At 39.7% G+C, this 13849-nt stretch overlaps 1 protein-coding gene across 1 annotated transcript in view; it reads left to right on the top strand.

Annotated features, from left to right (window-relative positions):
- The window catches only part of LOC103368896 (focal adhesion kinase 1-like), a 72773-nt gene that overhangs the window by 17949 nt on the left and 40975 nt on the right, over positions 1-13849 (top strand). The window contains exons 3-10 of the mRNA XM_008297425.1: positions 4751-5034; positions 5122-5288; positions 9180-9267; positions 9445-9524; positions 10597-10659; positions 10778-10832; positions 11130-11270; positions 12224-12301. Of these exons, the coding sequence (XP_008295647.1) occupies positions 4751-5034; positions 5122-5288; positions 9180-9267; positions 9445-9524; positions 10597-10659; positions 10778-10832; positions 11130-11270; positions 12224-12301 (956 nt within the window). The remainder of the gene's footprint in view (positions 1-4750; positions 5035-5121; positions 5289-9179; positions 9268-9444; positions 9525-10596; positions 10660-10777; positions 10833-11129; positions 11271-12223; positions 12302-13849) is intronic.

Genomic DNA, 13849 nt, shown 5'->3' with positions numbered 1-13849 from the left:
ATTGTAATAAGCTACCTAATAATCCAGCTGTATTATAGCCTCAGTAGCATCATTTTAATTGGATGATGATATTAGCACTGCAAGAGGAGCGTTTATAATCTGATCTACACTAATCTGCTCTATTAAAGCCTTGAAGGTCTGTGACCATCACACACTAACCTGTATGCGTTACAGCTACACTATGAGCTCCCCATTAATAATGATAAAATCCAGCAGGGCAGTTATCTGCTGAAGCAAAAAATGTCAGCCTTGGTCTCCAGTCTGTTCATCTGTTTTTAGCTCTTGGCTAACAAAACTCTATTCTGATGTTTCTATAAAAGACATGAGAAATCTAACATTTCTGACTTTATCGGTTTGATAAAGTGTCTGCATTCTGTCATTCAGACGTTTATGTTTCTGTCTAAATGAAGCCAAACAAAACCAACAGAAAACCCAAAAAGATCAGTAGTTGAGAGAAGCATCTGTATTTGTCATAGACATGAGATTGGACACTACATAAAGTGACACAATGTGTCAACATGTATTTTCTACATAATATATCTTTTCTGTATGTATATCTTGTCGAAATGACAGCTGGCACGAGACAATCCATAAGTTGTAGCGCAAAAATATTTAAATTGAAAATCATAGTTCTTCTTATTAAATGGAAGCAGAGCAATGTGTCAAAAAACAAAGTAAAATTGATATTTTCATTTATTCATTTTGAAAAATATGCTCAGTATAGTATGAATTTATCACAAAAATGCCGGTCAGTTCACTACCATAGCTGGCATTGATATGACATTTTTTCATTTAGCAACAGCAGGAACGTAATTCATAGCATCAAGACTCAAGTATTTAATAGACTTAGAGGAAAGATTCCTACAGCAACAAACTGAACTTCAGCTCCTGTTTGTCAAAACTGGAATTACATGTGTTATCGGTGAGGCTGTCTAATGTGTTGCAGCATATTTTCATCACAGTAAAGTTTTATGTTTTTGGACCTTTGAGTTTGTAATTGATGTGAAATTGCAAAGCAACCAGAATGAGAAAGGTGTTTTGTGATTTTTGGCATACAAACTATATATTTTGCTGTTGGGAAACTTTTGAACCAAACATCTTCCCTAAATCTCTTCACAGAGGTTAATGTCCTATTGCTTGTCTGTGCTTAGTCATTCAAGCGACGGCCTGCAGTTCAGACTTGTTTAAAGTGATCCGGCAATGTTACTCGGTCTGACTTGCTCATGCGTCTGCTATGGAAAACCAGGGTGCTCATTTAAAAGGGCATTGAAATGTTCAGGTGGCATTAGATTAATGGAAATGCCTGAAAGAGGCTCATGTTTCACAGCAAAGACGTGTAATAACCTAATCTAACCCATCAACACACAATGTAATCTAGGTGGCATTTTCACTTCTTTTATGTTTTAGAGACTTGCTCTTAGTCCCTCAACAAGTGAGCAAAAAATCAAAAGATCAAGATCAATCCAACAGCAATAAGCTTTCTTACCTGCCGTTTGACCTAGAAACCAAGTCAGACAGCAAAACACGCACGCATCTAAATTGGAAATTAAGATGAGCCGCAATAACAGATGATTGATTCATAGAACAAATCAATAACAGTATCAAAAAAGACCAAGAAAAGTGTCTTATTTTGACCAAACTAGGAGTCTTTCAAGCTAAAACAATCACTAAAATAAGACTCCAGAGAGGCAACACAGAGCATCACCTCTGCATTAGGACTGCGTAGGACTCACAGCGCACTCACAGGTTTAATACAGCAGAGTGCTGAGTCAAGTCATCAGATGCATCATGTCCTCCTTTAAACTCAGGCATGTATTTCACTTTCAGTCTTCAGGAGGCAACTGTAGGTCAAACTGTGCAAAGCGCTGAATCAACTTTCTCTTAATCAGTCTCCATCTTTCTGTCACTGTTTCTTTTTCCGTTTTAGTCTCAGTGGGTGAATGCTGAATGTCGGGATGTGACGTATCTAAACGTCGTCGTTTTTGTTGTTGCCAGATTTTGTGGATAAAATACGTAATCTAATTTGAAAAAAAGAAATCCTTGAGCACCTAATGACATGGTGTAGAATGATGATGCTGCAGGTCCCAGTTTTAGACATATATTTTGTTGAAGATCACATCTCTGGTACTGGAAATGAGCCACTAAAATAGCTGTTCCCTGTAGTGATGATGACTCAACAAAACCTGCTGGGATGACCACGCAGTGACAGGACAGGAAGCATCAGGGTGTGTCTTCTGCACAAAAATAAGATGCGCCTACAGTGAAAAGGGGCTTTATCAGCAACTTCAAAAGGGTAAATGGGGGAAGGAGTGTCAGAAACATTTTTCTTTCTTTCTGGCAGATTGCAAATGATTGCATATATTAAGCACTGCAGCGTTTTTATTGTAGCCTTATGTATTAGTCATACAGTAAATGTGAATTGAAGAATATTGAACAGGACCATTTCTAGGAGATAGATCATGTTTTGTCACACAGGATCCTTTTGTTCGCAGCTCATCTCATTATTGTGAATTTGGCGAAAGAAAGAAAGAAAGAATTCATCATTTACATTGTGAGGTGTGAGACTAGAGAACTTCTAACTTATTGGATATAAGACAAAATAAAGTAAAACTTTATTAATTCTGAACAAAATTCTTGTGCCAGACACTGAGAAATGCAGTTCCTAAAAAGTAGAAAAGCAATAAGATGTAAGTGTGATACATTACTGCAATCCAATGGGCAAACTAAAATAAAGCTGGAATAGAACAGTAAAAAGTAATGCTGGCAATTTAACTGAGGTAATATCACACATAATAATGGACTATTGCAAATGGAAAATTACATGAAAATGAAATATTGCATTGACAATATCAGGCAGACTTAATTGATCTTTCTTTAATACCGTTTACTTATATTGATTAATTCCACTATAAAATCATGTTTCATCCTGCAAAGGGGTAAAACAGACTTTCAGAGCTTTCAACTCATTGAGGTATATGAATATATCGACAGATTGGTGTCATATCTGGACTCAGTGTTGGTACATACCTAACCTGAGGTATAGGAATTGGTAAACAGAGAGAGAAAAAATCAAATTGGTGTTGGAAAGGCTTCTGAAGCATGAGCCAGAACCCCTCCCAGTCCACACCAGTATGCCCAGAAAGATTTACTAATCCTCCCACAGCAGACGTTACAGTGTCAGGCCAGATTTTTGGAGACACCAGATTGGAGGCTGGTCTGGGTGATAGACATGGACTACAGAGAGGTGCAAATGTGGCTTTATTAGCCACGTTCACTCTACACTATGACTCGACCAGTCATTGATCCAACCAAATATTGGCGGTGATATTTGGTATTTTTAGATTGTTTATATTGTTATTTTTATGGACCAGTTATTGCAAAATTTCTTAAATGTTCTCCTTAGGTTCTGATTTAGCCTCCACTCTCTGCACTCACTGTGCTCTCAAGCAATGTCCCGCCTACAGCTCTAGCTGATTGGCTGTTACAAGTCATGAGTAACTGCCAATCAAGACTATTGTTTACACAGAGGGACAGATGAACACATTAGCAGAGCAGAGCAGCTCGGGTAAATTAGCAAAGCTGTGTTTGAAAGGTAAGATAGCTGCTGAAGGTTTAAGAAGCACAACACATTTGCTGCTTTCACAGTGTCTGAGGCTACGCAGCTACGCTAGAGGAAACAAAAAACAAACAAAAAAATCCTTTTACCTCCCACACAGCCTGCTATTGGCATCAACGCCCTATCACACTTGAATTTGTTCTATGGCACTTATCTAGATTGTTTTCTCCTGACTAGATCCTTGCTTGTGTTGTATTTGCTCGCAGATGTTCGTCGCTTTGGATAAAAGCATCTGCTAAATGAAATTGTAGAAATTGTTGAAATTGTTGAAATTGTAGGTAGTTAAAGATTACCCTGACACAGAGTCTGAAAAGCAATAATTAATAATGTTCTAAGATCTGGACCCTCGTGGTAAACAAAAGTAATAGAATAGAAACCGAGAAGAACAGCAGACAGAACTGCAGGAGACAAACTGTTATTGATCTGATTGGATTGATTTGCACTGCAGGTAAGAAAGAACAACCAGATAGTTCACTCACACAGTCTGAGTGGCTTCCTGTTAAACCTAATCCTTGGCAAAACTGTCTATTTAGTTTATTTGATAGCTGTTTAACTGCAGTAGTTGGAGACTGAGTTATCTAACTTTTTGATCTATGGTGAGTCCATTAGGTCTCACTAAATGCACGAAGGGTTGGTGGTTTATACTGACTCACTAATTACTAATTAGTCCCACTTCATCACACACAAGCCCAATCACTGGTATGCAGTATTTGCATATATGTGCATGTTTCCTGCATATAAACATCCTCATTATAGTTACCTGATGTCTCAGAGTTGTTGTTTTGTTCGGGGTCTGTTATCTCTTCCCTACCTGAGTTTGTTTGGCATTAATTCTCTTTCAAGTCTTCATGATTATTAATGTAACATGTGGTACTGACCGAGAGGCACATTTTCTCAGTTTTGTCTTTCAAAGGACTGAGGTAGCAAGTTTTTGCTTCTTTCTTTTTTTTGAAATATACCCTCATCACATAGTTTGTTTTATTTACTTGTCAATTTTTCTTTTTCATCTAAGCTGTGTAATGTTGTTTCACAAAGTGATACCTGGAGATATTTGAACTTCCTTCCACTGAGGAATCAGGACGAGTTCATTTCAGATTTCTCGGTACCATCACTCTGTTTGTCCTTTTTTCGCAGAATATGACGGCCGCCAGTTAGCCCCAGCGTTAGCATCTGAGTCAGGCATGGCATCGTCTTCCTACTTGGAATCCAACCTCAATCACTCGGCGGCGGGTGGTTGTGGGGTTAAATCCCGGTCCGGAATGCCCGGAGGTCCCGGCACCAGCAGCTCGGCTGGAGGTCTGGAGCGACCCCCCGGTTCCATGGACCGGGTTCTCAAGATCTTCCACTACTTTGAGACAAACAGTGAACCGTGCACCTGGGCCAGCAACATCAGGCATGGGGACGCTACAGATGTCAGGGTGAGACTCAAACATCTCTCACCTGTCCAGCTCACCTGTCCCCTCTATCATGTCACAGATTCTCACGTTGTTCATCTTTCGCAACAGGGCGTCATCCAGAAGATAGCAGAGATCCACAAACTGCGCTGTGTGTCCTCTCTGGGCCTCCGTCTGACCCATTTGCACTCTGATGCTCTCCACTGGTTGCATCCTGATCTGGGTGTGTCTCATGTACGGGAGAAATATGAGAAACAGCACCCCCAGGAGGAATGGAGGTAAAACTACAAACTTCTGTGTTTTTGCAAAAGGCTCATTTCCTAACTAATTTCTCAGGAGACGAGTCACGGCAACAGGAAATTTAACAAAATGAGACATCTTTCCCTTATTCCACTCACTACTTGTGCATCCTCGATTACTCTCCTCGCTTCTGCCACCAGAGATGCAAGCAGAGGAGTCGAAGGTTTTTAACAAAATGAGACATCTTCGCCTCAGAGCGACGGATTAAAGCGAAGTCAGTTAAATACGACACAGCTTCATCACCTGTCCGTCGTTTTATTATAACGTACAGTTGTGTTTTATGATCTCTGTCAGATGAATAGACAGTGTTCATAATAATATATAGTTTATATTTTTACTTCTAATTCAAGTCACAACACAGTAGAACGTGACAAGAATGTACAGATGTCACACATTTTTATTTGTTCACCCACACGTGCAGCGTCAAGTATGAGATAGTTGTGGCACACAAAAATAGCAATATACAAATAAAGTGTGACTCATATTAATATTACATATCATGCACACATTTTCCAGTCCTGCTGCCCACATGGTTTGTATGTTCCAGTTGTGTGTCGCCTCTTTTCAGTCATGGGTTCAGAAAAGACTTTGTGGAGGATAAACTTGTGCATCCTCACTCAGAGCTCCTCCAGCAGCCTCCTCTGTCCTCTGTCCTCCGTCCTCGATATGCATTTTAGGAACTGAAGCATCCTTTGTTGTGATGCACTAAGCTCGATTTCCAGGTCACGGGCTGGAGCACCAAGGATTGAGGAGTAAAGGAGGCTAAAATAAGTGAAAGGAGATGGGCCTCTTGCCTCAGAGCCATCACTGTAAATTGATGCTAATTAAATATGATGTGTTGCACAGCTGTGTATTGTCGCTCATAGTTCCTCTGGCCAACTTCGTCTCTCTTTAAGATGCATTTTAAGAATTAAAGCATCCTTCAAGATGGCGCACTGATATGAAGTTCCAGGTCACAGGCAGGAGGATGAAGGACAGAGGAGGCTTAAAACAGAGAAATAAGATGAGTGTCCTGTAAAAGATGGAGGTAGCCTGCAGTTGGTGGTAGGTGGAGCCAATGCAGAGGTGCTTTAAACCTTTCTTCTGGTCAGCAGGCGGGCGACTCCTCTAGATGCAAATAAAAAGTCAGAATGTACAGAATGTGTCTCTGAGAAAATGGCTACTCTTTTGATTTGTTACCTCAGTAAGCGTTTTCCTCATGAGTTTGCTGTCTGATCTGAATTTTCAAGACTTTTAAATACAGCATGACTTTCATTTTGGTCCTATTTGGACTAGATACTAGCTTTAGGGCGCAGCTACCCAGGGACAGCTAAATGTCAAACTTGAGGCTTTGTTTTCTCTTTACTTTTTCCTTCCGAAGTATCCGAGACTAATACTGAGGTGTACATCAACTCAAATCCCTTAAAGATCATAAGTACTCAGTGCTAATGTTGACAGCAGAGTAAGTGAAGTAGCTTTTCTGTATTTTATAATTATGATAAACAGCCCTGCTAGCTAGCAGTATTTTAATAAGACGACATCACAAGCTACAGCTGTATGACTTACGGACTCAATGAAACCATTTGTTAGTTTCAATAAACCACACAGCGAGATCTACTTATGTGAAGGACTGTATGCAAGCATTAAAAAATATTACCACCAACAATTATTTAATAGAGAGTTTCCCAGTTTTACAACACAGCACAGTGCCCATCTTTATTTCCTTCAGATTTAATGCTCCTTATATAATATGTTTTCTCATTCATCCACATCATCCACTTTTTGAATTCAGTAGTTGTTAAAGGAGGCTGAAGCTTCAGGGCATTCACTGAAATTCAGCTGGTGAACATCCAGCATCCAGAGAGTAGTTCTTTCTGGTGATATTCATTGCTTATTATTATTTTATCACTTATAAAGTCGGATTCTTCCTGTTTATTTGATGCAGTTGCCTAATGTAGCGCTCTATGGAGAAGAACATTCATAGGTTCTCTGTACTGCACGCTATCTGAAGGCAGCTCTGTACATTTCCAGCATTAAAACAGTGCTGGCACCGAGCCATCTTCAGTTGATATTGTTAACAACTTGCTTTACAATTCACTCCTTTGTCCTGCATTTGACGCGCTACACCCAAAGTCATTAAAATTGAAATGAATTCAACAAGAACGAGTTGTTCACACGGCTGACATGCAGCAGTGGAGCTCTGCCAGTTGTTGCAGCTCTGCCTCGGAGGGCGGCAGAGCTTCAGGCCCACCGGAGCTTCAGCTATTGTTAGAACAGCAGCAGCAGCAGCAGCAGCTCAGGGGACCAACTGACTCCATGTCACTGCTGTTCGCTCCCTATCGTGTTTTCTCTCATGCTTTCTCCTGCGTTCGGCCTCACTGTTTTTCACTTTGATCCTTTTCTCCTCTCATCTTTTCCACATCCTCTCAAATAGACATCACTTTTTTTCCTCCCAATATTCTCTTTTTGCTTCATTCATTATAGAACAGGGATGTTTTATTCATTTTGTCTTCAGCCTTGATTTCCTTTGTTATCTAACTACATTCAGCTCGGAGCTCACTACTCTCCTGACCCACTTCTCTCCCCTGTAGTCGCTGCAATACGTCAGTCATGAAATAATATGTCACTATAAACAGTGATAGCCCGTGTGGGTATTTCTGTGACAGAGCTGTTGGTAAATGTGGCTGCGGAAGTCTCGTGATGATTTATGGTTTGACAATTTTATCACTTTCAGTTAGTTCACAAGAAGCAAAATGTGAAATTACATCTCGCTCTGGCTCCAGACTTACTGTAAAATAGTGAGGAGAAAGAGCTTTATCTGTCAGCTTCAGTTTCAGGCTGATGTGTTGGCAAACCTCCTGCTGAAGTGACAAAGGAAGATACAAAATCTATCAGATCCATCAGTGCTGTTCTGTCTCATAATTGGATACTTTACCCTCTCTGTGAGGGGCTCCCAGAAGTTCGTTGTGATGAAATACAACATGCTGCTACACATTGTATGTTAATAAATTGTGATTGTGTTGTTTCTTTTTCTAATTTCTCAGGTGCCGTATATATCACTTTTATAAACAACATTGTCACTGTAATGTGCAATGTTTCCTTCATCATGTGTGATATTACCTCCGTATAATTACCAGTGTTGCTTTTCACTGTTCTATTCTAGCCTTGTTTTAGTTTACTTACTTTATTTTAGTAATGTATCGTACTTATATCTTATTGCTTTTACACTTCGTGGGCACTGCGTTTCTTATAGCATTTTGTTTTTTCTGAGCAATATCTGGCACAAGAATTTCCTTTGGGATTAATGAAGTTTTTACATTATCTTAACAATAAACATGACGGCTTTCAATTGACAAACATTTTAATTAACATGTAGTGTTGTGTGTTCTTCCAGCATTGTGGAATGACAACAATTTTTTATCAGCGGGTATCATCCATCCATCCTTCCATCATCTATACACAGCTTAATCTTAACCCTCACTAGGGTCGCTGGGGGGCTGGAGTCTAAGCGTGTATCTTGATGCTAGTTTTCCAAAACATTGACCAACTGGGGCAGAAACATATGAAATATGGGTGACACTCCTGTCAGAGGTTTTCTTTCCACGAGAGAGGTGTATATCTGAACTGTAGGAATATATTTTAGAATTAATACCTAATTGTTTTTGTTGTTTTTTTGTATTTAGCTGAACCATTTCTGAATATTAGGAATGTCATTTCTTTCATTTCTTCTATACCTCGAACTGGGCCAAAGTGGGGCTTTACAGTGTATTTAGGTCAGCTGTATGTAAGCAGGCGCCACTTGTTTCTATGTCACACACACACTTCTTGAATTTGGATGCTGCGTATGTGTGTCACTGTGTGTTTATTCAGTCTGTCTGTGTCACTTTCAGGTATGAGTTGCGGATGCGGTACCTTCCTAAAGGTTATCTCAGCCATTTCTCTGAAGACAAACCTTCTCTGAACTACCTCTATCACCAGGTGAGGCCACACACAGCACAGAAAACACTGGACAAACAAAAACAAGTAGATTTGTTTTATATGGTATTGTTGTATGATCCATGATTGCTGCTTTTGTTTTACACAGCCATTAACTTTACCTGCTGCTCTGCAACACCTACAGAAATATTATCATTAAGAGTTGTGCTGTTTCTCCAGGTAAAGAGTGACTACATGCAACATATAGCTGACCAGGTGGATCAAGATGTTGCACTGAAACTGGGCTGTTTGGAAATAAGGTGAGAAAGCACAGGTACACATTCAAATCAAACAACCAAAAATCTTTCAAGTGCGACTGAACATTTTCATTGGTTGCACCTGATCTTCAGCAGGCCTGTCTGTGGGTGGCTGGACCACATAGATAAAAGACATTTCAAACTAATTCCTGGTCACACACCTGTCTGAGCTGCTGTGTGGTAGTAACTGAGTAGAAACTAGACACTTCTCCGTGCACAGCCACCTTGTAACTTCTACCGAGGCACGTGAGGCGTTTAGTGAACATCGGTAAATTGTTGGACCTGAGATAAGATAAACTTTATTGATCCAGCACTGGGGAAATGTACATGTTACAGCAGCTGGATACAGATGAGGCACTAAAGAAGCAGGACACGAAAAGCACAATAAGGCTAAAAATGAACATGTAATAAAGACAGTGTACAAGACATGATGAGTTTACATATGCATATGTACAGATATGACATGATAGATAATGTACTCAACATAAGACAGTCTGCATGTGAGGCATTTGGAGGACATCAGCAAGTTGTTGCATCTAGTAAAACATGTGAGCTGTTTAGGGACATCTGTGAATTGTATCTTCAGAAAACAACCTGTATCACAATCTCCTCCTCTAAACTGCACTGATGTTTTGTACTGAAATGAAAAAAATAAATAAATAAATAAACTGTGTTTCCAAGAAACTTGTCCAGTGCCACAATGAGTAAACCAAAGCAGTGAGGAGTCAGTAATAAGAATGACATTTATCACCACTTACAATATAACCAAAGAATAGCTACCTGTACTAAATTTAGATGCCTGGTCATTGTTATAAAAAAAAAACTTATCTGTTCCTTTATTCATGTTTATAATTTACATGTCTTAAGAAATGACCAGCGTATATGAGTACTGAGAAAAAAGGGTAAAATGAGGGTGCAGCCAAATATGTGGTGGGGCACTTAAATGGAAAAGTTAGGTGCACTAGTGCAATCAATGTCAACATATATAGAAATATTTCCAGAATACTTAATCCAAAAATTCTTGTTATTTTATTGTCATCATTTAATTCTGTGTTAAACTCTGTGTCATTTACAGGAGGTTCTTCAGAGAGATGCCCGGCAACGCCCTGGATAAGAAATCCAACTACGAACTACTAGAGTAATATTGATATTATGTGGCCCAGACTGTAGATGTGTTGCATCTAATTTAATGCATTTTCACAAATTGTGTGAAGGCAAATTTTCAATAAATGTGGTGATGTTGTTTTTCTTTTTAGGAAAGATGTTGGTTTGAGAAGGTTCTTCCCTAAAAGCCTGCTGGACTCCCTGAAGGTACGATTAAATCACCATAAACTTTTAAAACCATTCAGTGGTTTTTATGTCAGAAACAGGAATTAATATCCTGCTCCTGCTCGGTGTGTCGGCTCTCTTGTAGCTGACAGGGTGTTTGCCCAACAGACTCGATGACTGAAAGGATATCTGGCTACATGTCTGATTATCTGATGGTGTGGAATTAAGTTAAACCTCCTGTTGTCACTCGCAGAGTTTTTCTTGGTTCTGAACCAACTTTCTCCTAGAAACTCTTGGAAATGTGTTTTGTTTTTTTTTCCCCTCCGCTGTGTCTGTCAGGCAAAGGCTCTTCGTAAGCAGATCCAGCAGACCTTTAAGCAGTTTGCTAACCTCAACGATGAGCAGAGCATCCACAAGTTCTTTGAGATCCTCTCTCCCATCTACCGCTTCGACAAGGAGTGCTTCAAATGTGCTTTAGGGGTGAGTCCACTTTTAGTTCAATGGGGCTATTGTTGCATGTAAAGATTGATATTTTTCCACACCTGAAAATTCAGTCAGACATGGAGGGGTGGGAGGTTGGAGCCTGCCATCAATGCACAGGGTAGAAACAATCGCATGCTCCGAAGCCTAAAGACACCTCAATACGAGGAAGTCAACACCACGTTCCCACCCCAAGGGCTTTAGTGCAACTACGTCCAGACAGTAAAATCTAATACAAGTGTTACGGGAAGATTCAGAAAGATTCATGCACAGATAAAGTATGCAATTCGCTTTTTTGTTCTGCCGACATCAGAGCCAGCAACAGGATAGTTTTAAGCAACCTCTATAAGTCAGATCCATCAAAAGACGGCTCTGAAACTGCCTCCAATACAGTTGGCAAATACCAGGAGGGAGCTTATGGTTTTACACGCATAAACCTTCATATCAGGGAATTCCGACCGACTGATGCATGACCGAAGCTCACATGGCGGGCCAAAATGGACACCAAATACACCTTTGCACTGGAAAATACGAAACCAGTGTCCAGCAGAACCTACAGGAATCATAACACCTCACGAACAGAACACCGAAAAGAAATTATGTTCCTGACTACACACCATTTTTAAAAAACGCACCACTTTCCATCATGAAGTGAGCATGCTGATGGCGCTGAAGCACTCTGAATGGAGTCAAATTCAGCCTCTCACGTGCCAGGCCCGGAGTGCTAACCACTCAGTGTGATGGTGAAAAATCTGTCCGAGCGTGACACTAAGTCTCCAGATCAGACCTGCCTGCTGGGTCAGTTTGGGGCTGTTAAAATCAAAGTTAGCCATTGCTAAGTTATCTACTAGTGAGAACAGGTCATATTTTTGCCTTTTTAATAAAACATATACTGTGAGGGGATGTATTTTAATGCTGTATTTTCCTCCCTGTCTTTCTCTGTCCCCCTACAGTCTAGTTGGGTAATATCAGTGGAGTTAGCTATCGGACCAGAGGAAGGAATCAGCTACCTCACAGACAAAGGCTCGACAGTGAGTATCATTTCATCTCACAAGGTCAAGGCATCCAGTCTGGTAATAATTCAGACCTGAAGAAGGCTTTAATACTGCTATTTGCTGCAGAGTTTAACTGGAAGTAATAATCCCACCATACTGCCCTCTGCTGGATGTTTTTGTCTCCATCTCGGAAAGATTCTTTAAAAGCCAGAAAGGTCACTTATTTTTTAGTTACAAGACTACAGCTAGAAAAAAGCCAGATGTTTGATCACCAGGTCACAGTATAATGAGGAAACAGTTGCACGAAGCATCAAAAACATCAGTGTGCACCTGTAGCTCCACTGCTCAGACTGACTTTCTCAGCCTGTTAAATGTCAGTTTCATTAATGCATCTTTGCATTAAATAACTCAGAGCTTCACATTCTCCATCAACACTTTGAAATTGGCTTTTCATGGCATTGATGGCTTTGTTGTTTGATGGCTCTTGTTAGATTTACTGACTGACTGTCACATTGTGGAAATATAGGATTCTTTGAAGAGATTGTCTGAATAAAGGGCACCAACATACAATAGGTCCATAATAATAATAATATTATAAATATTCATAGTATTAGTTACAACACGTCTAAAGTAATGTAATCCAAATCAGTGTCACAAGTACAGACTCGAAAACTGACATAAGTCAAAACCTTTTTATTTCATATTCAATAAATATCATATTTTTTTAATGACTTTTGCAATATGTGTGCTTGTATATCTGCTATTTGTGTGGTAACATCCACTTGAAACTTTTTGCAAACTATGGTCTTGATGTTAACAGGAGTGTCATAACAGGGTAACTTTTCCTTCTCAGGCACAAACACATGTCAGTTTTCCATTTGTTTTAAATTTAGTAAAACTTTTTTTTTTTAAGAGAAACAACCATGCTTAACAAATTGAGTGAAAAGTTGGTTTTAGATTAAATTTGGCATCTCCTTCTTTTGCTTTAATGGCAGAACCACTTCAGCTTCTTGGACTCTACCAGTTAGTTCAGTCACCGATGTTGTGCCAGCACAGTTTGACCACCCTCTGAAGGAGCTTCTTGTTATTGAGATCCGATCAGGTGACAGACAGAGAAGTGGTTTAAAGGATGCTAATCGTCCTCTGAGGCTACACGTTTTCCATTTCAATCTTTCAGTGAGCAAAGCCTGACATATTGATCTTCTGATGCTGTGGTTTCTTTTTGTCTGCTCTGCTTTGGACCCAACTGATCCGGTTTCCACAAAGTGTTTTAGAGCATCACGAACTCCTGAGAAGCCTTCAGTCTAGCCATAAGCTGATGCCGGGAAAGATCCTCCTTACTCTCGATAACGAGTTGACTTCTGACATTTTCACACAGATGCTGTTTTTTTTCACTAAACAAGGTCATGCTGCATAATAGATGAAATTATTATGAATGCTGAATAATTAGAATTTTAAATTTGATCTAGAAATGGTGCAGAATCTGTAATATTTCTTCAGAAACTCTTGATGTTTTTCCAGCTTTTTATTTCCAGATTTACATGAAAGTTTGACAGACTTGCTCTTAGATATTTGGACTGTATG

This window comes from Stegastes partitus, unplaced genomic scaffold (assembly GCF_000690725.1).
Source record: "Stegastes partitus isolate 25-593 unplaced genomic scaffold, Stegastes_partitus-1.0.2 Scaffold1217, whole genome shotgun sequence".
NCBI classification, from domain to species: domain Eukaryota; kingdom Metazoa; phylum Chordata; class Actinopteri; family Pomacentridae; genus Stegastes; species Stegastes partitus.
This window is presented reverse-complemented; position numbering and strand designations above follow the sequence as displayed.